Source organism: Paramisgurnus dabryanus, chromosome 7 (assembly GCF_030506205.2).
Source record: "Paramisgurnus dabryanus chromosome 7, PD_genome_1.1, whole genome shotgun sequence".
NCBI classification, from domain to species: Eukaryota; Metazoa; Chordata; class Actinopteri; order Cypriniformes; family Cobitidae; genus Paramisgurnus; species Paramisgurnus dabryanus.
This window is the reverse complement of record NC_133343.1, coordinates 19,245,756-19,271,924: the sequence shown is the minus strand read 5'-3', so window position 1 is coordinate 19,271,924 and position 26,169 is coordinate 19,245,756. Positions and strand designations below refer to the sequence as shown.

At 38.3% G+C, this 26,169-nt stretch overlaps 1 protein-coding gene across 3 annotated transcripts in view; it reads left to right on the top strand.

Annotated features, from left to right (window-relative positions):
* Positions 1-26,169, top strand: part of nme7 (NME/NM23 family member 7) — a 51,136-nt gene that overhangs the window by 8,065 nt on the left and 16,902 nt on the right. For all 3 annotated transcript variants that reach the window (XM_065240543.2, XM_065240528.2, XM_065240535.2), the window contains 6 exons: positions 6,852-6,902; positions 7,213-7,420; positions 8,103-8,208; positions 13,818-13,882; positions 14,527-14,595; positions 19,936-20,037. In XM_065240543.2, coding sequence (XP_065096615.1) covers positions 6,852-6,902; positions 7,213-7,420; positions 8,103-8,208; positions 13,818-13,882; positions 14,527-14,595; positions 19,936-20,037 — 601 coding nt within the window. The remainder of the gene's footprint in view (positions 1-6,851; positions 6,903-7,212; positions 7,421-8,102; positions 8,209-13,817; positions 13,883-14,526; positions 14,596-19,935; positions 20,038-26,169) is intronic.

Here is a 26,169-nt window from a genome sequence, read left to right as displayed (position 1 = left end):
GGGAATGTTGGCTAGCGTTCTGATTGGTTTATTTGACGTTACGCCCAAACCACACCTATGAATAATGAACCTACTTCAGACCAACCTCTTATTGATTTGCGCCCGGCGCAAGAGTTAATTCTCACGCCGGGAAAAAAGCAACAGCGCCCAAGATCCGCCCACAAACTCACTTGCGCGTTGCGCTTCGCACTTGCGTTTCAGATCGTTAAAATAGAGCCCAAAGACTTAAATGTTTAAAGTAACCCAAGTGTGAATTCTCAGAACTGGTTAAGGGTTGATTTGACAGGTCACATGTACAGGAAAAAGGATGACCTGCTTAAGTCGGCTTTGCTCTATGTGTTGGCACACACAGATTGTCAGAAACTTAGATTTTTGAAATACTTTATAAGACTCTAAATGAATGACTGTTTGCCATTTATATCTGTCTTACAGAATACTAGGAATGGATTATATTTACATCATAATGCTTAAATTATTAACGGAGGTTGTGAGAAGAAAGAATGCAAGAGTTGCAGGCATTCCCACAAGAAAGATCAATTGCAAAACACTTTACATTAAGGTTCATTAGTTAACATTAGTTAACTACATTAGTTAACATGAACTAATAATAAACTGTGCTTATACAGCATTTATTAATCTTTGGTAATGTTAATTTCAACAATTACTAATACTTTATTAAAATCTTGTTTACATTAGTTAATGCACTGTGAACTAACACGAACAAACAATTAATAGCTATATTTCTAGTAACTAACATTAACAAACATTAATAAATACTTTAACAAATGAATTGCTCATGGTTTGTTCATGTTAGTGAATAAATTAACTAATGTTAACTAATGATCCTTATTGTAAAGTTTTACCAATCTTTTTAATATTAAGGTTGTTTCCTCTAGACAACAATTGTGAAAGTTTGTGCTTCTCAAATCTTTCTTCTGTGAGCACATCTCAATGATTTCACATGTCTACTTCCTCTAGAGAGTTTTAGAAGAAATCTCATTACCAGATTTAGTCTTTGGGGCTGTTTACACTTGGTATTAAGATGTGTTTTCATCGATCGGATCACAAGTGGACGAGAGAGACTCATTGCGTTTACACCTGGTATTTAAATCCGTCTCTTTTGTCCACTTTCGACCACATCTGTCCTGAATACTGTGAGGGGGTGGTCTGTGAGACGGTGGGCGAGTCTCTCTGCTGTCATTCAAACGCGAGCGGGAGTAATTATGAGTTTATATGGACGCAAACTTATATTATGTCGGAGCCCGCTGCTTGTTTAGCAAGTATACATGCTGCACAGTGTTTTGTACGTTTATTTGTTGGAGCTTTCTCTGAATTTTCAGCGCAATTGATGAAATAGGATCGCGCAACTTTCACGCTTTCAAAACGAAACTACGGAGAACACCCCGCAGTAGTTTTATCAATGAAAGGCTAAAAATAGCGCTGTTCACCGTATGTTCACGGCAGAAGTAAAAAAAGGCGTAAAATTAGTGTTTAATACCTCAGATTAGATAAATGGGCGGAGAGAAGGCGGTCGCATGTGGCTGTTCGAACGCATTCAACCACATTGCGTTCCGCAACTCCAAAGCGATCCGATCGAAAGTGGTTTCGACTACCTCTGAATGTGGTTGAAAGTGGTCGAAAGTGGACGCGTTCAAAACGTTTTGAACACCGTTTACACCTGGCATTAACGTCGTCCACTTGTGATCCGATCGACGAAAACGCATGTTAATGCCAAGTGTAAACAGCCTCTTAGGGGCTGTTTACACTTGGTATTAAGATGTGTTTTCATCGATCGGATCACAAGTGGACGAGAGAGACACATTGCGTTTACACCTGGTATTTAAATTCGTCTCTTTTGTCCACTTTCGACCGTATCTGTCCTGAATACTGTGAGGGGGTGGTCTGTGAGACGGTGGGCGAGTCTCTCTGCTGTCATTCAAACGCGAGCGGGAGTAATTATGAGTTTATATGGACGCAAACTTATATTATGTCGGAGCCCGCTGCTTGTTTAGCAAGTATACATGCTGCACAGTGTTTTGTACGTTTATTTGTTGGAGCTTTCTCTGAATTTTCAGCGCAATTGATGAAATAGGATCGCGCAACTTTCACGCTTTCAAAACGAAACTACGGAGAACACCCCGCAGTAGTTTTATCAATGAAAGGCTAAAAATAGCGCTGTTCACCGTATGTTCACGGCAGAAGTCAAAAAAGACGTAAAATTAGTGTTTAATACCTCAGATTAGATAAATGGGCGGAGAGAAGGCGGTCGCATGTGGCTGTTCGAACACATTCAACCACATTGCGTTCCGCAACTCCAAAGCGATCCGATCGAAAGTGGTTTCGACTACCTCTGAATGTGGTTGAAAGTGGTCGAAAGTGGACGCGTTCAAAACGTTTTGAACACCGTTTACACCTGGCATTAACGTCGTCCACTTGTGATCCGATCGACGAAAACGCATGTTAATGCCAAGTGTAAACAGCCTCTTAGGGGCTGTTTACACTTGGTATTAAGATGTGTTTTCATCGATCGGATCACAAGTGGACGAGAGAGACACATTGCGTTTACACCTGGTATTTAAATTCGTCTCTTTTGTCCACTTTCGACCGTATCTGTCCTGAATACTGTGAGGGGGTGGTCTGTGAGACGGTGGGCGAGTCTCTCTGCTGTCATTCAAACGCGAGCGGGAGTAATTATGAGTTTATATGGACGCAAACTTATATTATGTCGGAGCCCGCTGCTTGTTTAGCAAGTATACATGCTGCACAGTGTTTTGTACGTTTATTTGTTGGAGCTTTCTCTGAATTTTCAGCGCAATTGATGAAATAGGATCGCGCAACTTTCACGCTTTCAAAACGAAACTACGGAGAACACCCCGCAGTAGTTTTATCAATGAAAGGCTAAAAATAGCGCTTTTTCACCGTATGTTCACGGCAGAAGTCAAAAAAGACGTAAAATTAGTGTTTAATACCTCAGATTAGATAAATGGGCGGAGAGAAGGCGGTCGCATGTGGCTGTTCGAACGCATTCAACCACATTGCGTTCCGCAACTCCAAAGCGATCCGATCGAAAGTGGTTTCGACTACCTCTGAATGTGGTTGAAAGTGGTCGAAAGTGGACGCGTTCAAAACGTTTTGAACACCGTTTACACCTGGCATTAACGTCGTCCACTTGTGATCCGATCGACGAAAACGCATGTTAATGCCAAGTGTAAACAGCCTCTTAGGGGCTGTTTACACTTGGTATTAAGATGTGTTTTCATCGATCGGATCACAAGTGGACGAGAGAGACACATTGCGTTTACACCTGGTATTTAAATTCGTCTCTTTTGTCCACTTTCGACCGCATCTGTCCTGAATACTGTGAGGGGGTGGTCTGTGAGACGGTGGGCGAGTCTCTCTGCTGTCATTCAAACGCGAGCGGGAGTAATTATGAGTTAATATGGACGCAAACTTATATTATGTCGGAGCCCGCTGCTTGTTTAGCAAGTATACATGCTGCACAGTGTTTTGTACGTTTATTTGTTGGAGCTTTCTCTGAATTTTCAGCGCAATTGATGAAATAGGATCGCGCAACTTTCACGCTTTCAAAACGAAACTACGGAGAACACCCCGCAGTAGTTTTATCAATGAAAGGCTAAAAATAGCGCTGTTCACCGTATGTTCACGGCAGAAGTCAAAAAAGACGTAAAATTAGTGTTTAATACCTCAGATTAGATAAATGGGCGGAGAGAAGGCGGTCGCATGTGGCTGTTCGAACACATTCAACCACATTGCGTTCCGCAACTCCAAAGCGATCCGATCGAAAGTGGTTTCGACTACCTCTGAATGTGGTTGAAAGTGGTCGAAAGTGGACGCGTTCAAAACGTTTTGAACACCGTTTACACCTGGCATTAACGTCGTCCACTTGTGATCCGATCGACGAAAACGCATGTTAATGCCAAGTGTAAACAGCCTCTTAAACTCTTGGAATTGTTGTTCATACATCAAAGTCTGCAATCAAATTCAGATGTTATTGTTGTCATCAAATTATTTTGCGAACAAGTTATACTGTCGACATTAATTCTGTTGCTAGGTAATTTTATATCAACAATTGTTATTTGTGTCTATCTAAGAATGAAATATAATTAGCAATCAAGTCTCCTTAGCAATAAAAAATCAAGCTGAGCAATAAAAGTTTTCTCTTGATTTCTTTACTCCGTTTTGTTAAAGGGCAGGGTACTAGTGAACTGAAGTTTTTAAGTCAAGGGATATTTACATTTATTCATACATCTATTCAAATACTGTAAGGGAGCATTTAACATTTTGCATTAAGAGCTAACAATAAACACAATAGTCAAAGCTACCCAGCAAGCAATAGTCGTCATGTCACCGTCTAGGCCAGTGGTCACCGACCCTGTTCCTGGAAATCTACTTTCCTGCAGAGTTCACACCCAACCCCAATCAAACAGAACCTGCTTATCAAGCTTTTTTATGGCTATACCTAAAAATTAGAGGCAGGTGTGCTGATGCAGGGTTGGATCTATAGTATGCAGGAGGGTAAATCTCCAGGAACAGGGTTGGTGACCACTGTTCTAGTCCATAGACCCGATATAATCTGGCTGTAAGAAACCACTTCTCAACAAAATAATTTGGTTGTCGTTTTTGCCAACATTTCTTGTGAGATGTATTCCATTGTGTAAGCAAAGTCAACAGTGATTACCAGGAGTTTGGTTTCTTTTATTTATTTATTTTATTACATTTATTTTTGGACAATGGTTACATGTCTATTACATTCTCACTGACTGCCCAAATTTTGCCCAGAGTTTTAGCCTAGACGTCTGACCTCTGTTTAAACAGCTATTAGAGTCTTTTAAACGCTAAATTGCGTACTGGGTATATTTACAAGTGTATTTACAAGTACAAAAAGTTTTAAAGGGGCCCATGGCAAAATCTGACTTTCCCATGTTTAAGTGTTATAATTGGGTTTCCAGTGCTTCTATCAACCTAGATAATTTGAAAAAGATCAACCCAGCTACTTAGTTTTGGTAAACCATTCTCTGCAACTTAAGCACGTGAAAAATTAGGTAATTGAAATTTGGCTCTCCTTATGATGTCATAAGCAGTTCTTATTATAATAATACTGCCCCTTAATCTGCACTATCCAACCACGGTACAGGCATTTAGTGCAGAGAGAAAGAGAGAGAGAGAAAATAATTCACAGCACAATTGAGTTTCAATTGCAACAAACCACCATAATTGCGATCATTGTTTGATTTTCAATCAGCTCATTTGCATTTTAAAGTACACACCCAAAACGCCACATTTTTGCTCACACCTACAAAGTGGTAATTTTAACATGTAATTATAAATTATTTATATGGTCTTTTGAGCTAAAACTTCACATATGTGCTCTGGGAACACCAAAGATTTATTGCACATCTTAAAAAAGACTTGTGACCCCTTTAAAGCATATAACACTAGGTGTTTAGTCTTACACAGAGATGACTCAAGCCTAATTTTTAGGCAATATTAGCTCAAAATGGCTCCCTGTAACATTATATCTCGATAACTATATGTATGACTATATGTGAGAGAGCCAGTGGGTCTTAAAGAGCACCAATGGACCAATTCACGATTTTACATTTCCTTTGGTGTGTAAGTGTGTATAAGTACATGTTAATGATATGCAAAAGGTACAAACCCCAAAGTAAACGATGACGCAATATTGGACTTGAACAAACACATGGATTGTAGGCAACAGTTTACTTCCGGAATTGGTGATGTAGAGAAGACCAACATTAATGTAAGTTAACTCCTGTTAGCATTGCATTGTGACCGAATCTTTCAAACATGGTAAGGAGCGTCACATTTCCGGCAGACGTCAGAGGTATTTAGGCCAATCACAACGTACAGATTAGCTAATCAGGGACACAGAGCTTTTTAAATCCATGCATTTCATGAAGAGAGTGAAATCTGGAGCTACAAAATGTATGGTATGTGCAAAATAATGTGTTTTTACCATAAACTAGAGAACACATTGTATTACACCAAATACACAAAATAACGTTTTTAGCAATGAAATAGGTGCTCTTTAACCTTTTTCACTTCAAGGCCCCCCTATTGCCCAAAACAATATTTGAAGGCCCCCAACTCACTCTATTTCTACCCAATCATTTTTTTTATTATTATTTTAATGGTTTTTTGTCTTATTTTGAATTGTTTTAAGTCATCTTAAGGCCCCCTTAAAAATCCGTTGATGCTCCCTGTGGGCCCCACCCCCTGATTGAGAAACACTGAGAGAACAGTTATAATAACTTATTTGTTTCTTTAAATTACCTAGAAATAATTGTATAAGAAATGTAATATTTCCAGGTCTTTTGCATGTCTAAAGCTAGCAAGCTTATTCCTTCTGGATTTGCGGACCTTCAGTGATAAAAGATTTGACAGCCTTCCTATACAAGTGGTTTAGTGCTACATTTTTCAGAGAATGGAAAGTGCTGATGGTTAATCTTTCCCTTTCCTCTTGAAAACGGCTGACTCTACGATTTGTCTTATAGTCCTTGTTGTTTTAGCCTGGTCAGGTTTCCCTGTATTTAACCTTTCCTCAAAGAAGCAAACAGCTGATCGTTGAGGTGTAAATTGTCACATAGGCATTTTCCCCTCTTCGATAAGCTAGTAAATGAATTTTCACACTAATTTAAATAATTGTATCATTCATATAGACAAGGCCCTTTTTTATAAAAACCTCCAGGCATTTTCGCCTTTTTCTGTGTCAAAGATCTGTGCAGATCTCAGTGTCACTATAGAAGTCAGCCGAGAAATGCTTTGGAGATCACTTATTAACCCCGTGTACTTTTATGGCTTTCTTACAGGAAGCAGGCAGCAGACTTTTACACGGAACATCAGTCAAAGTCTTTTTTCAAGTGAGTCTTTCTTTAAGTGAATGATTGACTGGACTTATATATAAGGGCAGATTTTGAAGGAGACTCTGACACTTGAACCACAAATCCACTGACATTGTCAATGTCATAGTGACTTTGAAATGACCTTCCTTTGACTTTTCATGTACACCAGTTATCGCCATCACATTGATTTATACATGTAGTGTATTAGTGACTGTTGTAAATTTGTCCCAGTCTGTTATGTTTATTAAATGAGGTAACTAATATCACATTTTAAGATTGAAATCAGTGAATTTAACAGTAGCTGAATCCCATTTTTGTTCAATTACAGTAATCTAGTGCAGTTTGTGAGCTCTGGTCCAGTGATCGCTATGGAGTTGATGGGAGATGAGGCAGTCTCAGTCTGGAGAAAAGTTCTTGGCCCGACCGATTCTGGTGTGGCCCGAAAAGATGCAGCTCACAGTCTCCGAGCCCAATTTGGTACCGATGGTACTAAAAATGCAGGACATGGGTCAGACTCATTGGCGTCTGCTGCACGGGTAAAAAAAACAAAAAGAAATGACTAACAAATTAAAAATAGCTGTCAATGTTACTTAATCAAGATAGAAATTAGAATTAATCTGTACACAAACTGATTAACAGTATCACACTTGAATTCACTGAGCTTCTCAGAACAACTTTTTTCACAAATGTTTGCAAATGCAGACATTTGGCAGACACTTTTATCCAAAGCGACCTTGACCTTTCCATGATCCATGACCTTTTGCAATGCTTACCAAATGCTTCACCACTGAGTTTTAATACACCTGTGGTAGTGGGTCTGATCGACACCTAAATATACTAATTTAGTGCCGTGTCCAATTACTTTTGTTCATAGTCTGTATTTTTGGGATATGAAATAATATTATACAATAATATTGCTAATCTTTATGTTTAATGTATAGTTATTAAAAACTGTGTAATATTTTTACTTTTATCTCTTTTCCCCCAAAATATTCATGTAAAATTATTCAATTCAAAGTTGATTCTTGCTGATAGATTTGATAGATAGAAAATTTTTATAATGAAAAAATGTCCCTTACCCCTACTTTGTTTTAGTCACATTATAGAGGCTAAATAAATGATTGGTTGTTTTCACTCTATGTATGATATAATAAGTAAGTCTGTGAATGCTAGACATGCATGCATGCTAATATAATGCAATGTAAATTTGTCTGTTAGGAGCTGGAGTTTTTCTTCCCCTCCACTGCCGGTCATGGCCCCTCCAACACAGCCAAGTTTTCTGACTGCACCTGCTGTATCATCAAACCTCATGCCATCTCAGAGGGTAAACCCACATACAAACATTGTCACAACCTACTGATTATGTCTATTCATGCATCTTTGATATAACCTGTTTCAGATTAAATATACTGTAGTTAAAGATTTGCTCTTTGTAATGTGCTGCATGTGGTGCATTATTAACCCATCCGTGACTCTTAAGCTTTTCAGATAGGGCACAGTATCATCAGAGAACTATGACAGGGCTCATATCTTATACCCCATCACACTTGTCCCACTTAGTGACTTAAGATGTGTTCTCTTTAAAGCACCGCCCACTCAACAGCCACTTACAAGTGCTTCTAATTCTGACCCAGAATTTACCCTAGCAATTTTGCATGCGTGTAAATCCAATGACGATAAGTAGGCTGTCAGCGTTTTAGTCTCAAAGTTTGTGCTTATACAGTACTTTAGATTTTATGATTATCAAATTTACTTGAAATTTATGATAGTTCCTTTAAGAAATTCTCAAAAATGCAACACAGAAATCAAAGCATATTCCTGTAGACCTGCCGCTCCCACCCACTGCCAAAATGTTTGTTTAACCCTAAAGTTGTTGTTTTGGGTGAAGACCTAATTTCACTCCACTAGCAACTAACTAGATTGCTATCCCAGAATCCTTTTGCTTCTTTTGTAGTTGTCTCCTTTTTACATAACTGCCTCCATCCATTCATGGCCTACTGTTGTTTTGCTTGTTATATACGCTGATGAGTGTGAAACCACCAAAGCTAGTGAACATTCTTAACCAAGCCTTCGCTCCGGATTTGCCCAAATCCATCTCCTGATCCCTGTTCGTGGAGCATGCCGCCAGAGCACTGACCTGTGAAATCTCAAATCCTCTCGATAGGACTGAGGTGGATGTTTCCCATAGTGGTCGTAGACTAAGCAGGCTACTGTTTGATTTTGTACATTGCTGTAGGCTTATTAACATGAAGGGAATGTCACACATTCACACACACACATCAGATCCCCATCAACAGCCCATTCGATCACAAACCGAAAACGTCATGCTTGCACACTTTTCATACTGTAGTATTGACATACTTTATAGGGATTTTAGTTAGTTTAGTACCATTTTAAAATTCTCACTCCTTTAGCTTTTACCTAATTTCATTTCACTTGCTAGCATCATGTTCATTCTTTAGGAATCACAAACTTACCAGAGATTTACCAATCCCACTACTGCACACATATATGCACTCAGTGCAACAATATTTGTAAGTAATGATTTTAGTAATGACAGGGCTCAACACTAACCTTTTGCACTGGTTGCACTGGTGCGCCTAACTTTTTTCTTAGGTGCACCAGCACAAAAGTTAGGTGCACCCAAATTTTTGACTGCATTGCATTTATAGTTCACCCAAAAATGAAAATTCTGTCATCATTTACTCACTCTCTTGTTCTTACAAACCTCTATGAATGTCTTTGTTCTGGTGAACATGGCTGAAGATATTTTGAGGAATGTTTGTAACCAAACTATTCATGAGCCCCATTCACTTCCATAGTATAATTCTTTCCTACTATGGACGTGAATGGGGCTCATGCTTGGTTTGGTTACAAACATTCCTCAAAATATCTTGCTTCGTGTTCATCAGAACAACAAAATGTATACAGGTTTGTAACAAAATGAGGGAGATTTAATGATGACAGAATTTTCATTTTTGGGTGAACTATCCCTTTAACACCGCAGTTTAGCGTCCATAGTGCTTTAATGTACAGAATATAAACAATGTTCTCATTATGAGAATGACAGCACAAAAGTTATCTTTTGGAGCCCACCAGACTTAAAAAAATAAAAAAGCCAGTAATGAAAGCTACTGCAGAGAGGGCAAGTACATGGCAGTGATAGCACAGACTATGTGGAAACAAAAAAAGAGAACGCTGTTGTATTATAAACTACACCAACCATGTTGTTAAGGCTTGTTAAACAATCTGTTGACTGTAGGAGTATATTACACCAAAAACTAGGCTTACCCAGGACCTTCTGATGAGATGTGTCCCAGGGCCCACGCATAAAATATTTCCCTTAATTTTTGAGAGGACCTACCCCAAACAATATTTGATACTGCATGCATTGTGTATTGCAAGGAAGTCCTGTAACCTTGAGAATAAGAAGATCATGGAGTATGCATAGTGTGAGTACATGCTGTAGCTGTAAGTAAGGTGTAAAGGTCATGATTCTCTGAATTGCCTTTGCTTGGCATATACTAAAAGCAGCATGCTATAATTAATGGATAATCATTTACTCAAAGCAGGTTAGGGTCATATTATATAGTTGTAGTGCATTTTTACTTGCCTATTGTTTTTTATGTTTTTTTAATAGAATATAATGATTAACCAGGACCTGGTATGTGGTGTGAAGTTTTCTAAATGGTTAATGTTACTGTCAGTGTTGGAAATTGTTCATTAATGTATTGTGAATTTTACGCCATGTGGTCCAAAGTCCATCTCAGTAAGTCAGTTTCCAAGTTGTGGAACTTCCCTATTGTTCTCCCTATTGATATTATAGACCTTCAAAGTAGAGATGATCTCCCATTTAAAATGTTTGGACGATAAATATATATTTATGTTTTTATCAATATATGTGTTCCCCAGGGATTAAACCAATCACCTTTGCTGATTCTGGCAGCGCTGATTCTGTTTCTTAGCAACAGGGCTGATTGTGTATAAAGCCTGCTGTCAGAACTGAAAGCTGAGGGGCACCAGGGGTGCTGAGGGAGAGTTAGGGTGTAAAGATGTCATTTATATGGCAAAAGAGATTTTACACATAATGCTTTCATGCACTATATCAATTGCGTAAAAGTGTCCCATCCAGTTAAATAAATAGGCTATCATCGCTCTTTTCAGCTGTTCCAAGTTTGATAAGTGCTGTGTAGTATTTTGGTCAGACTTTGCCCTTTCTCTTGCTACTTGTGAGTGACAACTATTATGCCAACATGTCAAATAAGGGATTTTATATCCTTTGAATTAGCCAGTTTAATAACACTGTGTAAGGCACTTCTGTACTTCTGTTCTTGCCCATAAAACATATCAGAATGCACTGTGACCTAACCTGGACAACAAACAATTATGCCGTATATTAATAATTATAATAGAGACAAACCAAAGTCCCCTGAGGCAGTTTAGTTCATTCAGACAAACAGATAGCTCAGCTCTTATCTACTACTACTACTACTTGTATATGGAAAGATTAAATTCTCCATAACAGTTAATTAATAACATTTGAAATCCGCACTAACATTTGCCAGCAATTACGTTTAAAGTTTAAACAGTGATTGACAGGATAAAGTGTTTAACAAGACAAAATTACATACTTCATCTTTAAATCGCTGCATTTAAATGTTTTCATGTGGTTAAAACATGACATGCAGCAATTTACCATAACGAAATAGACACCACAAAGCCATTACTTTACTGATAGATACACTTTGTGCCTTTATTAATAAAATCTTTCACCACACAGTCCAAAAGAGTAGAAGTAGACTCGCTCTCGTGTTATTGAGATCAAAGTCTCCCATCTGAAGCCGCTCCTTCATGAACTGTTTGTTGGCCTTTAACTCGGCATGATTATATTGGTTAAACAGAAGGTCACAAGTCTTGCCACTTAACAGATGCTTTTCATCCAATGCAAGTGCAACATAGTTTTTTACCTGCAGGGACAGTCAAGGGCACAAAGTCAGTGTAGCGGAATCACATGAGTTCCTACATTACTGCTACTTGGTATTGGACTTAAAACCTTTGTGTTAGCATCTCAAGTTTTTAATCATTAGACTTCTATCTAATGATTAGACTTCTCTTAGAAGTGCAGTTTAGGTTAAAGCATGTGATTATAGCCTTAACAATACTTTGCCACCTGTACAATACATTCTCCTATCCCAGCTTAAGAAATATCTAATAAGAAAAGCATAGATTTATTTCCAAGTGAACTATAAACATACAAACTAATAGCTATGTTTGTTCGTGAATCTTATCTAGCCCATCACAGCAACACAGGTATAACTAACACTGTGTGTTTGAGGTCTTATTGATTGAATGGCAGATGGAGGATTCTTCAGAGGAAAAAAAAATAAATATATATATATATATATATATATATATGAGGAGCTCAGATTTGAAAGCGGTTAAAAGCCACTTCTGTAAAAAATTAGACAATGATATTATACACGTATTATAAGTTCATCAAATACTTTCGCTTCAAATACGCTTAATTCCGGCCTCAGAGTATGTATGTAAAGCTCAAGATACCCCACAGATACTTAATTATAATGTTAAAAATGCCACTTTGTAGGTGTTAGCAAGAATGTGTTGTGCTTGGGTGTGTGCTCTAAAATGCAAATGAGCTGATGAAATGCAAACCCTGATCCCAATAATGGTGGTTTGTTGAAACTGAAACTCTTTAATTGTGCTTTTGAATTATTTTCTCTCTCTCTCTCTCTCTCTCTCTCTCTCTCTCTCTGCACTAAATGGTAGTACCATGGTTGGATTGCAGATAAAGGGGCGGTATTATTATAATAAGATCCCCTTCTGACATCACAAGGGGAGCCAAATTTCAATGACCTAATTTTTTATGTGTTTGCAGATAATGGTTTACCAAAACGAAGTTACTGGGTTGTTATTTTTCATGTTTTCTAGGTTGACAGAAGCACTGTCGGCCCAGTACTTAAACGTGGAAAAAGTCAGATTTTCATTATATGTCCCCTTTAAAGAATTTGCCGCCAAACGACCAATAAAATTAGTAAATTGACTTTTGTGAAAATAAAGCATTTCAGTTACTGACGAATAACTGTATCATTGCCATTAAACTGAAATTACTTACTGACTTACTTACTTATTCATTTAGCTGACGCTTTTATCCAAAAAAACTTACAATTGCTATATATGTCAGAGGTCGCACGCCTCTGGAGAAGATAGGGGTTAAGTGTCTTGCTCAGGGACACAATGCTGTGTCACAGTGGATTCAAACCCGGGTCTTTCACACGCGAGTGTCTTATCCACTACGCCATCACCACCCCATAGTAAATTACTGAAACTAAATAAAGAACTTGATAAAAATGCTCCTTTACAAAAAACATATCTGACACACTTAAAGGGTTTTGCATCTAAACTATTTAAAAAGGAAAAGTACACACTTTATTCATTTTAAAGTGGATTTTATTGACTATTTTAGAGATACCTGATAATTTTACTGAATCGATTTGGTCAGTCTTTGATGAGCATTTACTGTATATATACCTCTTATTCAAAACCCCCTAAATTTATACATTCTTTACAAAAGTACTATGCGGGGTGTGATGAATGACTTTATTATTAGTCATTGAGTTAGCAATAATAACAATATTCCTGTCATTTATCTGTCATTGCTCTATTTAGATAAATCATCACATTCATGATATTTTAGAGTGACATCTGTATAAATTTGACCTTTTTTTTATACCATTAAAATAACCACTGTAACCTTCCCTATTTTTAATCTGTTATCTGTGATGCTAAATTGTGTGTTCATATGTCCCTTACACAGCTGTTGCTTTTATTCAGTGTTTTCTTTAGATGGATGTAAGCCAAGACTGAATTAAATCTGTTTTGCTGTTTCAAATGAACATTTTCTTGTTTTCTCAGCACTAACAGGAAAGATTCTGAAGTCAATCATAGAAAATGGATTTGAGATCACAGCTTTACAAATGGTAAGGTTTTTTTTTTTAAGGCTATTTATATTATAGCATTATTTTCTATACAGTTTGCATGCTGGTGTTGCTTAGAAAAGAATGACATTAAATGTTACAAACAGATTTGTGCTAACAAATAATTGCAATAATTACATTCACATTCAAACACTAAATATATGATATTGATAAAAATATCTTAAAATTTATCATAGACTTTAATATAGACTTTAAAATAGACTAAAATTAATGTGAACAAACAGAAAACTCAATTGTTTTTTCCCTTTGGTGTAACCTGACCCCACCATCGACCATATAATCAGTGACCATTTCAGTAGCCTCCCACATGTCCAAATGAGTTGTTAGCTGGCCAATTACAGGTCAGCATCTCAGTCACATGATCCTGCTGAAAATAGTGTACAGAGGATGCCCTGGGGCTAGAGTGAATCAATGAAGGTTTTGGTACTATTTTAAAGCATGTATGCCCTGTGCTAAGTTTGTAGTTTATATAAACGATGTGATGATGTGATGTCAACCTTTCTGACTCATTAAAACATATTATTTTGTTCACATTTGCTTATTCATGTAAAAACAATGTTCTTATATGAGGTATGGAAAATGAATTGTGTTTTATAATTTAACATGATAACATTTCTGTTCTGTAGTTCAGCATGGATCGAGCCAATGCTGAGGAGTTTTTAGAGGTTTATAAAGGGGTCGTAGCAGAATACACTGTAAGTATATGTTGCTTAACTCTAAATGCTGCAATTAGGTATTTCAGTAAAGGATATATTTATAAGCCTTTGTATGTACTTTTTCATTTCTGTGTAGCCATTGTAACATCCAAAACCTATTCAAAACCATGTCACAGGAGTTTAATTCTGTTGCTTTGTGTGGTTCAGATGAGATTCCAGTTATATTTAACCTTGGAGAACCCACAGGGTCAAATTTGTTAATTGCTGCTACCAAAAATCTTCTTGGGTTCTCCAGGGTTAATTTTTCATGAGAAGAGTGGGTGTAGTCACTGAAAGGTTGATAGATGGGTCATTCACTGGTGTCATAACCGCAAACTTTACTCCCTATCTACCAAAAAAAAATGTCTTGGATTAAGTCACAGTACATGGAAAACATTTACACTCCTTTTTTCTATTTAGCTTTAATCAACTGATTTTTTATCTTTGAATTTTAGCCAAATAGCTATAACTTCTTTATATAACATACACCTAAACCTTTAGACCAAAATTGACCTATTTTGGTTCTGGATAATTTATGCCAGAGGCTATTTTGGAGTAAAGGGCTTTGGCTGTTGCCATGAAAACTACCTCATCAGCATGCTGATAGCCTGACATTTACCAAAGCACAGACTACAGACAGCAGGTGCCCAAATAACACACTTACACTGACAACACTATTTCTGAACTGTAACCATGTAAATGTAAATGTTTGTGTGAATCTACAAACAAATATGACTTGACCGTACAATTTCTTTGTAATGGTTTGGTAATGTGCTCTTTTTAGTATACCTGTAGTGATTTTGTCATCCTATATCAAGACCCATTAGGAGCTTGATATCTGTAACTTATCCCCTGGCATCTGCCCTCACTCACCACACTACATCACCTATCATCCTTTGCACCTTGTCATCCACCATCTTTGATTACAGTCTTCACCTGTTCACCATTACCCAGACTCTATTTATACTCACAATTGTCTTTATTCGTTGTCGGTTCTCATTTTTCTTTTATATGTATTACATGATTTATGAAATCTAGACAGAAGAACCGACCAAACAGTAAGCGGCGTCCTGTGATAGTGTTTTTTGTTTACCGTGTTTTAAAGTTTAGTTTTCCGTGTCCCCTGGACACCATCACAACATGGACCTCACTGGTGTTCGCCTCCTGTGCCTTAAGCAGGGAGATCACTTCCTCAAGGAACACTTATTGGACTTTTTGGATTTAACACCTTTTACCCCCTCCCTGGACTACTGCCTTTGCCCATTTTTTCGTGCTGGCATAAATACCGCCACACGCTTGCAGTTTTCCTCAAGGGAGCTTTGCTGCATTTGTGGAGTAGGTGCTGCTCTCCTATGGATTGGTTTTCATCGTTGAGGATGGCACCAGCCCCACTTCTGACCAGAACCCAGCCAGCCATCACCCAATTGCAACGGATCGGCTTGAGCCCGCAGCTGACGGAGAGTCAGAGCCCGGCGCAACAAAGAAGCCAGTGCCGAAGACAGCAACTGAGCCTAACATCACACCAGAGCCCGATCCCCCAACATCTGACCAGGTGTGTAAGCCGGCAACATTGTGCATTGTCGTGGGAGTCCTCCTGGAAATCGAGGGGGCGGACACACACTCTGCCTGCGCTCCTGCTGCTGAGGGTGAGCCATTTCTGGACTCTGAAAACATTAACTTGATACACTTTGATGAACATTGTCTGTAGTCAACTCCGCTAGTCTCATCCAGCTCACCCTCATCTCTGCTGGTCCCGTGCAGCTCACCCTCGTCTCCGCTGGTCCCGTTCAGCTCACCCTCGTCTCTGGTCCTGCCCAGCCTCCCTCCTCTGCCTACGCTAGCCACAGCGTCAGCCCTGGGTGCGCTGTCACCAGGATATCCCTCAGCTCACCCTCAGCACGCCATTGCTGTTGGGTCAGGGGTGCTTCGGGACCTCCAGCTACCTGGTCTCCAGCCATCGAGACACTGACTCAACCTCGGCCCTCCGACCCATCTTCTCCACCTTGGCTTCTTGCTTCCTCAACTCTGCCATGGCCTGTCATCCCACCAGCTCCACCAAGCTCCCTCTTCCCTCCAGCTACAACTTTGTCAGTCGTCGACCATTCACCATTTCGGGTCTTACAAAAGTTAAATCAATATATTGTTTATGTGAATGAGTGGGGGAAAAAAGTGGGTTTTTACATCTTTTTGTAGCAAATTCTAAGCTCTAAAGGATCCATTTTTGTTTGTAAACGAATGTACAGTATGTGTTCCTTGGCCTTATTTCAGCTACTTTTAAAATATTTTTTTAATGACCATGCATAAACATCATTTATTTAAAAATACAAACATATTGTACATACATGTTACTCCCATATTATTGTAGCACAGTTTGTGCTGAATACAGTGTTATGTGATATTAGCCATTGATATGCTTTAACTCTTTCCTCGCCATTGATGAGTTAACTCGTCAATTAAGAGAAAACGCTTCACTGCCAATGACGAGTTTTTCCGGCAATACGTATTTACGCCATTATCCACCAGGTGGTGCTCGTACCCAACTTATAAAAACCCAGAAGCAACTCCTTAGGGCAAATAGAAAGAACTCCGTGTATGTTTTGATCATCGCTCTGAATCTAATCTTTATCAAAAGTTCTTCACAAAAATGCAATTATCAGCTTTTTGCTCAAAATTTAGTCTTTTTGAAGAGACCTATCCATATTTGAGAGTAGGGATGGCGAAAACGAAAAATGTTCTTGACCGGCCACCGAGCCTCATTAGCCGGTTGAAACGGTTAACCGATAGGCCTATTAGTTTAAAATATGCTATGCTATTTAAAATAACAGCCATTTCGAGCCGTGCCTGCAATTTCGCAACTCACATCTCTCTGCGCTCTGCCTCCGGCTCACACACACACAGTGCTCACAACACTTTTTAAGTCCACTACAGTGCAAAACATGAGTCCCGCAAACGCGGCGCCGTGCTTAGTTTCGAAATAGTTTAGGTACTAGGTGATCGCGTTGAACTTGAAAAAAAAAAGGCGTTTGTGAAGCTCATTTGAAAATTGCCGCGGCTCATTTAAGAAAATGACAGCTCGAAGAGACTGCGCTTTAGTTTGGGGTAGTAATAATAAAGACATAGGATGATCATCATCACCTTTTCTGTTACCACTGAAATATAGATGTAATGTATTTCCAAATCTAAACCCATCTTATGCGGAATGTTGCCTAATAGACTGCAACACGATAAAACCAATGGATTAAACGGGCACCTTCAGAATGTGTAAAAGACGCACCGGCCAAAGCAGGTCTCGCACTGTTTTTGTTCTAGAACAAATGCAGCAAAGATATTTAATGCTAATGTATGAGGCATATAGGCCTACGCTGAGTTTTATTTATTTATGATGAGGTGCGTTCTAATTAACAATGCAATGCAAGTGAACGCACCGTGCCGGCGCCTTCATGCACGGACCGGTAATTATATACTCTGCTATATTTGCTTTTTATTTATTAAATACATGCATTTGGTTGATGAAACATTTATTAAAATTAAGATACAATTTATACAAAACGAAATTCACTTTAAAGAAATGCTGTCTACAAAGCAAAACTTAATAAAGTGGTAAAAATCATGGCTGAGGATTTACAAAAACAAAACTTACTCTGCACTTTACTGTTAGCCTAAAAGACACAAATGTTAATAATTTGGAATACAACCAGGAGAGAATTTAATTTTAATTATTTTATTGCTGTATTTTATTTACTATTTGAATAAAGGAATTTATCAAATAATAGCATGTAGCATTTACTTTTCGAAAACCTTGTGAGCATGCGAAACCAAACGCAGTGACCTCGCGCCAAATGTTTTTTATTGGTTTAATAAAGTACAAACAGACCAGTTATGAAAAAATGAGTGTGAGGGATTTGTTCACTTCACACAAAAAGATCTTGGAAAGAAAGAGATGACTAACTGTAGTAGCGTTTAGTCCACTGTCTATAATAGCCTAATATACAGATCCCTTTTTTTAACCGCCAACCGTCAACTTTGACCGGTTAACGTTGATACGGTCAACCATCGGTCAAACAGTCATCGGTTAACATCCCTATTTGAGAGGTGATTAAAATAGAACAAATTAAGGTAGGATGCAACTGTTTTTTTTTAAGCAAAGGGTCTGTTTTTTCATTTGATATATTGTATGTTTATATATTTAAAGAAGAACATTTTCTGGAAGGCATTAAACTTTTGTGAAAATGCTGGTGCTGGCTGGTAACTTAAAAAGAAAAAACCTAGCGGGGAAAGACTTCTGCCAGTGTCCCAAATGGGTCTGACCCCAAAGGGTTAACCTATACTTTATTTTTTTAATTACTTTCTTAAGCTTGAATATGTAATTTTTTTCATTATTGTGATTACAGCACACAGCCACTGATAGATATGTGAAGACTTGGGAAGCTCTTTGATCGGCTTCTCTGTCTTTATTCTTTGCCAATTATCTTACACCACTCGCTTACTCATTTAGGTTGTAAATACTTTTTGATGGACTTTAGTGGATATTTAATGACTTTGACTGTAGTTTTTTATGTCTGTATCTTGAAAATGCTACATATGAAAATCTGCAGCAACAAATGACACTTCACAATTATTGGAAGTTGTCTTGGAAACCCCAAAAAATTGTTGAATTATAAAAGATTTAAACCTGCCAGTTTTCAAATTTAGTACTTGTAATTGAAGAGCTCAGATGCAAAAGCCTCTAAACACCAACTCTGTCAAAAATTAGGTGATGATGTTGACAGAATGCTCCCAGCATGTATTATATGTTCATTAAATACTTTTGCTTCAAATTCACTAGTCCTCAAAGTGCACAAAAGATTAATTGGATGAACAATGGCACTGATATGCCAGATTCATTGCAATTAAACTGAAATTACTAAACCTAAACAAAAGAGCTTGATAAAATCGCTCATTTACCATAAAACATGATAGATGTGCATAGAGGGTTTTGCATCTGAATGCTTTAATTCTTGTAATATAAAACTAAAAAAAAACTATTGCGAACAATGTAACTAGATCTGAAGATGAGGAAGTGGCTCATGGGCAGTTTAGTGGTCTGGCCTTGGTGGGCACTCCGTATAAATCCCAAACACTAGTCTTGTTGCAGATAACCTGTGCAAAGAACAATAGCAACAGTTGTTAGCTTTGACATCCTTTAATTTATATTTATATTAAGAGGTGGACAGGTAACCTGAGTCTACCAGCTGCTCCAATGTTATCCCAAGGTCTGTTCAAATAATAAGCTCTTTCATTAGTACAGGCTCGGCAGGTAAAGCGGGGAGAATAGTTAACTCTTGATTACTTGTGTTGCAGAATATGGTGGATGAACTTTGTTCGGGACCGTGCATGGCCCTAGAGATCCATGCTCCTGACGCACCCAAAGCCTTCCGGGAGTTCTGTGGACCAGCTGACCCTGTGAGTGACCCTGTGAATTGAATCACTTATTGAATTGAATTATAAGATGTATTTATTTCCACCAAACACCTAATGCAGGCACAATAACTGCTAATGCTGCCATTTTTGTTCTCATACATTCTGTACTAAGCATACAATGTATAAAAAACTCTTTATGGCTATATTAAGGTTGTAAATAAGATTTAATGGTCCCTCAGTCTCTTGGACTCAGTGACCTCTTTAACTGTATGTATCATGTAGTCTCAATCACTCTGAAGGCATATCACCTGAACACCCAGGTAAAATCCAGCTTTGTGTCTGTACAGCCAGTAGATATGTACACCTCCATCAAGGTTTAGTCTTGCACAAAAGATTAGTCTGCTTGCTTATGTTGCATGAAGAATGGGTCTGTTCTTGGTGGCAACCATCCAAATTACACCTGGTAGAGGAAGCCGGGTACATTCAGTTGATAGTTTTGATATTCACTTAGATAAGAATTACAATCTCTGCTTTTTGGAGTCCTTGTACTAGGGTTATCGACCTTTAATATGGTACTAAAAGCTTTGATAGTGTGGACTTTTAGTGTAAAGCTCCGTATGGTCCATTTCCTGTAAATCAAGTAGTAGGGTTAGAAAGGTAGATTGTGTGCCATGGGGAGTTTAGTTTCAGAGTTGTTGTGGATTTGTTGTTGTTTCATTGTGGATTTTAGTCCATGTGGAAGTCCTACATGTTCACACAAGTATTCTTCTCTAAAAAAATTATGACTCATCTTGAACTCATCACGATTTTTGTCCAGTAAAATGAAATGCACCTTGCACCTGCCTCTGACTGGCAATACCACAGCAAGTAGCAAACCATTTTCCAAGCCTGCGTTGTCAACTAAAGGTTATCAACTTAAAAAAACAACTTTCCGTTGCATTAAGAAATATGTTAAAACAGACATAAGAATGCTAATTTTCCAGCTCCCCTAGAGTTAAACATTTGATTTTTACTGTTTTGAAATCCATTTAGCCGATCTCCGGGTCTGGTAGTACCACTTTTAGCATAGCTTAGCACAATCCATTGAATCTGATTAGACCATTTAGCATAGCGCTCAAAAATAACCAAAGAGTTTCATTGTGATATTTCGCAGTGATATTATGCAGTTCCCGAAAACACTCCTCTAGTTACCAAGGGGACTATTTTCACGCACTGCGTTCAGGGTTTCCCGCAGCACTTTTCAGTTCAGGCGGCCCACCTAAGCTGGGAAACCCTACCACCTTAACTAGGTCGTCCAAAAAAATTTCACCGTACAAAAGGCCGTCAAGTGCATCTCGGAGAGTAGTGAACCGGGCACGCGCACCACATGTCCGAAATGAGAGAAAGACATGGTCCGTCACTATCTGGAGGATAACTAGCCAGTTGATAAAACATTTAATTCATTAATAATCTAGTATGTGTTCATCTTCTGTCATAGTTTCTTCAAAATTGAGTTTTATTTTAGTGTTTAAAAAATATATTTTCATCATGATGCGTACGCCCCGCCCCTTTGATTGCATGCCCCCCCCCCACACAACCCTACCACCTTAACTAACAAATTTTCTTCGGGAAACCCTGCCGTTATATCATTGCTCCTCCTGCAGCCATGTTACGGCAATAAAGTCCTTGATTATTACGCCAGAATAAAAGTGTAGCCATATCTGCCTAGAAAATCGCAACTATTAATTTTTCGTCTGTCTTAGTTTATGATGTAACTACAGAAGAGTCAAGTTTTAAATAGGAAAAATATCGAAACTCTTTGGTCATTTTTAAGCGATGCTAAATGGTCTAATCAGAGTCAATGGATTATGCTAAGCTATGCTAAAAGTGGTACCGCCAGACCTGGAGATTGTCTGAATGGATTCCAAAACTGTAAAAAAGGGGAGCTAGAACATGAAGCATATTTAAAAAAAAAAAAATTGGAGTGTCCCTTTAAGGCATTTCATTGATAATACACATTGGAGAAGAAGTGGTAAAATTAAAATAAAACATTTACACTTTTTAAACTGAACTGTGGGCACATTTTTAGAAAGGTTATATACTTTAATAGTTTGATAAATGTATCTTTTATTTGTCTTGAAAATGTTTAGTTTATACTTAACACAACAGGATGTTCCCCTGTTTTTTAATGGCTTTGATATGCTAAACATGACTCTAGTGTAATGACCTTAACAAGGTCAAAATTGATTGCTCAATAACTGGTCCCCATGAAAAAGCTGTATACTTCTGAATTGACAAACCCCGCCCTCTGTCCAACCCCTTTTTCTCTTTCTCACACACAAAAACACACAGGATGCAGAATGATAAAAAAACAGCATGGGGGTGTGTGATTGAATTTTAAATACTCTGTAGTCTTTCAGTATATATCTTACAGGTTTTGTAAATCTTTGGGTAAATTGCTCTTTATTTCCCTGTGGTTTTTCATTCTTTATTGCAGCTGTTTGAATGTCTGGTAAATAAACAGTGCCAGTATGATGTGTAAAACACAGCTATTGTGTGTGTGTTTAGATTAGGTCAACTGGTAGTGTAGACATTGTAGTGTAAACACTTGTCTGTGCACTCATTATTTTCCACTCACCCAATCATCCATCATCATAAATGCATATACAACAGAATTTTATGCAGAGACCTAGCACCACAGCTCTTTGTTGGAGCTTGTATACTAACTCTAAGGCAAACACAGACTTTACAGCTTCAGCATTTAAGGTTCATTGAAGGTCAGTGAACATTTGGGAATGAAGCTTTACTAACAAGTTGTTTAGCCTACTATAAGTTTTCACATAAACTGTTTTGACCTGTTTTGTCTTGATTTTAAGTATAGTCTTCAAAAATAACTGTGACCCTGTTTGTGAAATCCAATCTGAAATTTTTAAGTTACAGCAAAGTTATATTTCAGCCTAAAGATATCAAGTTTTTTTTACAGAATATTCTTTACATTATGTAGGATGATTTTATGTAGAAAATAGTTGATCATGAAAAATGACTTTAGCTTTCATACATTTGTGATCCATTGAAGATGCCACAGTTTGTGTGTTTACACTCACAGTTATTTTTTTACAAAGTTGTCACTGGGATGGGACCTTTTGGGGGCTTTTCCACTGAGTGCAGTACGTAGTACCCGGTACATTTTTTAGTACCACCTCGGTTGGGGTTTCAAACGACCCGAGCTGATACCAAAACGTGACATGAGAACACTGTAGGTCACTGATTGGTCTAAGAGAATCGTCACTACCAGTGTCATCACTATATTGTAAAAGATTAGCTTTACCTTCATGCTAGCTTTGGATGTTAGCTTCATGCTAACATCCACAGGTTGAGAATCAGGAACACAATACCAGTTTTTTCAAGATGTGCAGTTTGTGGTGGCAAATTTGCGGCGCGCATGTCCGCGTATATGTTTAAATGCAACTTAAATGAGGCTTAGCAGAGCGTGTCGACCGGGTGTGCCTCATAAGCCTTGAAATGTGAAGCCTCTGGCTCTTTGATCGCCCCCTGGTGGCTGCAGTACAAGTCATAAATCCCGCCCTCTACATTAAAACGAATGGGACTCTTCTCTAAATTAAAAAAAATATTTACACTTCCAATAAAAGTTTCCGATAGATGGTTTTGGTCCTTTCAAGTAGTTTTTATCACGCTGGTATATGTTCAAGTCTTCATTATTGTGGTAAGTTTCATTTTAGCATGTAATTTGATGCAATAGAAACGGGGGTGACATTATGATTGGCGTGGTTGAATTGGTCGCGCGGGCGTTTGGGCGGAAGTTTGATACCGCGGTTCCGCCTCTGGCTCCACGGACGATTCCTTCTGCGCATGCCTTGGCTCCAAACTGACGATTTTACGTAACATGGCGGCGACCGTGGTCGGACATTTTTGGCTTCAATTCATTACAATGGTGGGAGGCGACGTCGCGTCGTCCATCTTTTTTTTACAGTCTATGGTGTCGACTGATGCCACTGGTGTTTGTACAGAAACTGTTATGTGAGACAGAGGTAGCGATAAACGCATTGTGCAAACGTCTATTTATGGTGATAAATTTAAATTTTGTGGCGGATTGAGAAATAAATTAATGTTTGGGGATGTATAGCATTCCAACAACGCTCTTACTTGTATGATGTCACACCAGTAGGCAGCGCAAATATAACAGCGCGCCTATAACCCCTCCCATTCCGAAGTATTACTAAACCCGATGGAAAAGCTAACCAAGCCAAAGTGAGGTGAGCTGACCCGACCTGACCCGACCTAAACTGTGGGGTACTATGCAATGGAAAAGCGCCATAAGGTACCAATGTGTACCACTTGTACACACATGTGAGCCACTAACACATGTTTTTCCACATGTTGTCGTTACATTCCAAGTTTTAGGTTATTCAGTATCAGGGATGAAACGAGAAGTTATTATTCACAGATAATCGTTCACCCTGGTGAGCTGTTGACTGCTGAGACTAAATAATTCAGTGAGTTTTCTGTCTGTTTCTCATTCAAATCTATTATATTGGCTCAGAAGATTTGGAATATAATAGTTTGGACCGAATATCACATTTTCGGTTTCACAAAAGAAATAAAGAATAGCTCACTCTGACGGTCTAAATTTAAATGGATTGTGTGAATGAAGAGGACAGTATAATGTTTGAGGAATATTGTCTGCATTGTTTGTGAAGGATTAGTTTTAGTTCATAAAAAGAGGATAATATTCCTAATTGCCATCTGAGTTTGAAGGCAAGCAGGCCTTTAAACCCTTTGCAAACACAAATATTACAATAATTCTGGTTGGAATGTGTAAGGTTTCGTGGGATTTTGACAGTCAAAGTATCAGTTTCACATAAGTTTTTTTAAAACCTTTCAATGGTAGAGTTTGGTGATCAGTATGGTGGAGATTGGAAAGAAAGGTTGGTGCTTGATGATGTGGTTAGTCTGTCAATCGTGCGTCACTAACTACTGTTTTGGGTGCCAGCCAGAGGTTCTTCTACTGCTTTCTCTCCCTTTATCCCTTGTTGCTCTGGCTGCCGAAGGCACTTTAGTGCCATGTAATTGCTTACCAAAAGGCACTGAAGTGAGGACTAGGGGAGTAGCCCTGAAAAGTTTATTTTTGATTCAAAATAGGGTCATATTAGGGAACAGTGCAACAGGACATTCTGTCTTTATGTGAAAAAACACAGGAACATTACCATCAGGGAGGTTTATACCAATTCCATGATACTGTTCTATAGTTTTTGTGTTCTGGTATAACATACAGTATAAATAACATATAATCAGCCCCTTAAAAGAAACATGAGATGGATAAGACTTATTCTGCGTGTACACTGCCAGCGACTAAAAACGACAGAGCTACCAAATCTTGTTAAGTTCAATGGAAGTTTGGCATCTGGCGATAGCAGTGACCATTGGAGATAGACAGTGGGTGTATCCAGCTATACAAACAACTAATGAGCAAATGACGTTCAGGAGCGACTACCAATGAAACGACTGAGTTATTAAGACAACGGTTTTTTGTTTGTTTATAGTTGTTACTAGGACAACCAGAATTAGGAACCCCTCCTAACGACCTCATTCAAAGAGACAAGCAACACACAGTGGCATAGTCGCTGGGGGTGTGCACACAGCATTACTGTGGATAGAGATTGGAACGTGAAACCAATTCTTATCCAGAACTGCTTTTAAATGTAATGTTTTAAATTATGTTCCTATAAACTATATTTAATCACTTTTACTGTAGCTTTGACTGCGTTTACAGTTTGTTATGAAAGACGCATGGTAAAAAAATGCACTTTTCCTCTAATGCAAATGGACAAAAGGAATTGTGTTGACTGGATTGAGTCTGAATTATGTGTGATGAGAGAGAAAGACTGGTTGTCGCATAATAATACAAAGTGCAATGTTTACGCTGGTTGCACGCAAGGATGAACATTTAGTCTAACAAGTGCGGTTCGCCTTGGTATGAATGCCCTTTATGAACCACTTCTTTTTAATGAATCAGTCAAACAGACTCCAAAATCAATCTGAGACTCATGAGTTATCATTTGAAATCCTCCTAATCATAGATATGTATAAAGGCTAGATGTCTCGCCCTCGCTGCTGGCCAATTGAGTGGAACGTCCGCATTTTGGCGGCAATCTTACCACAGGGCGCTCGCTCACT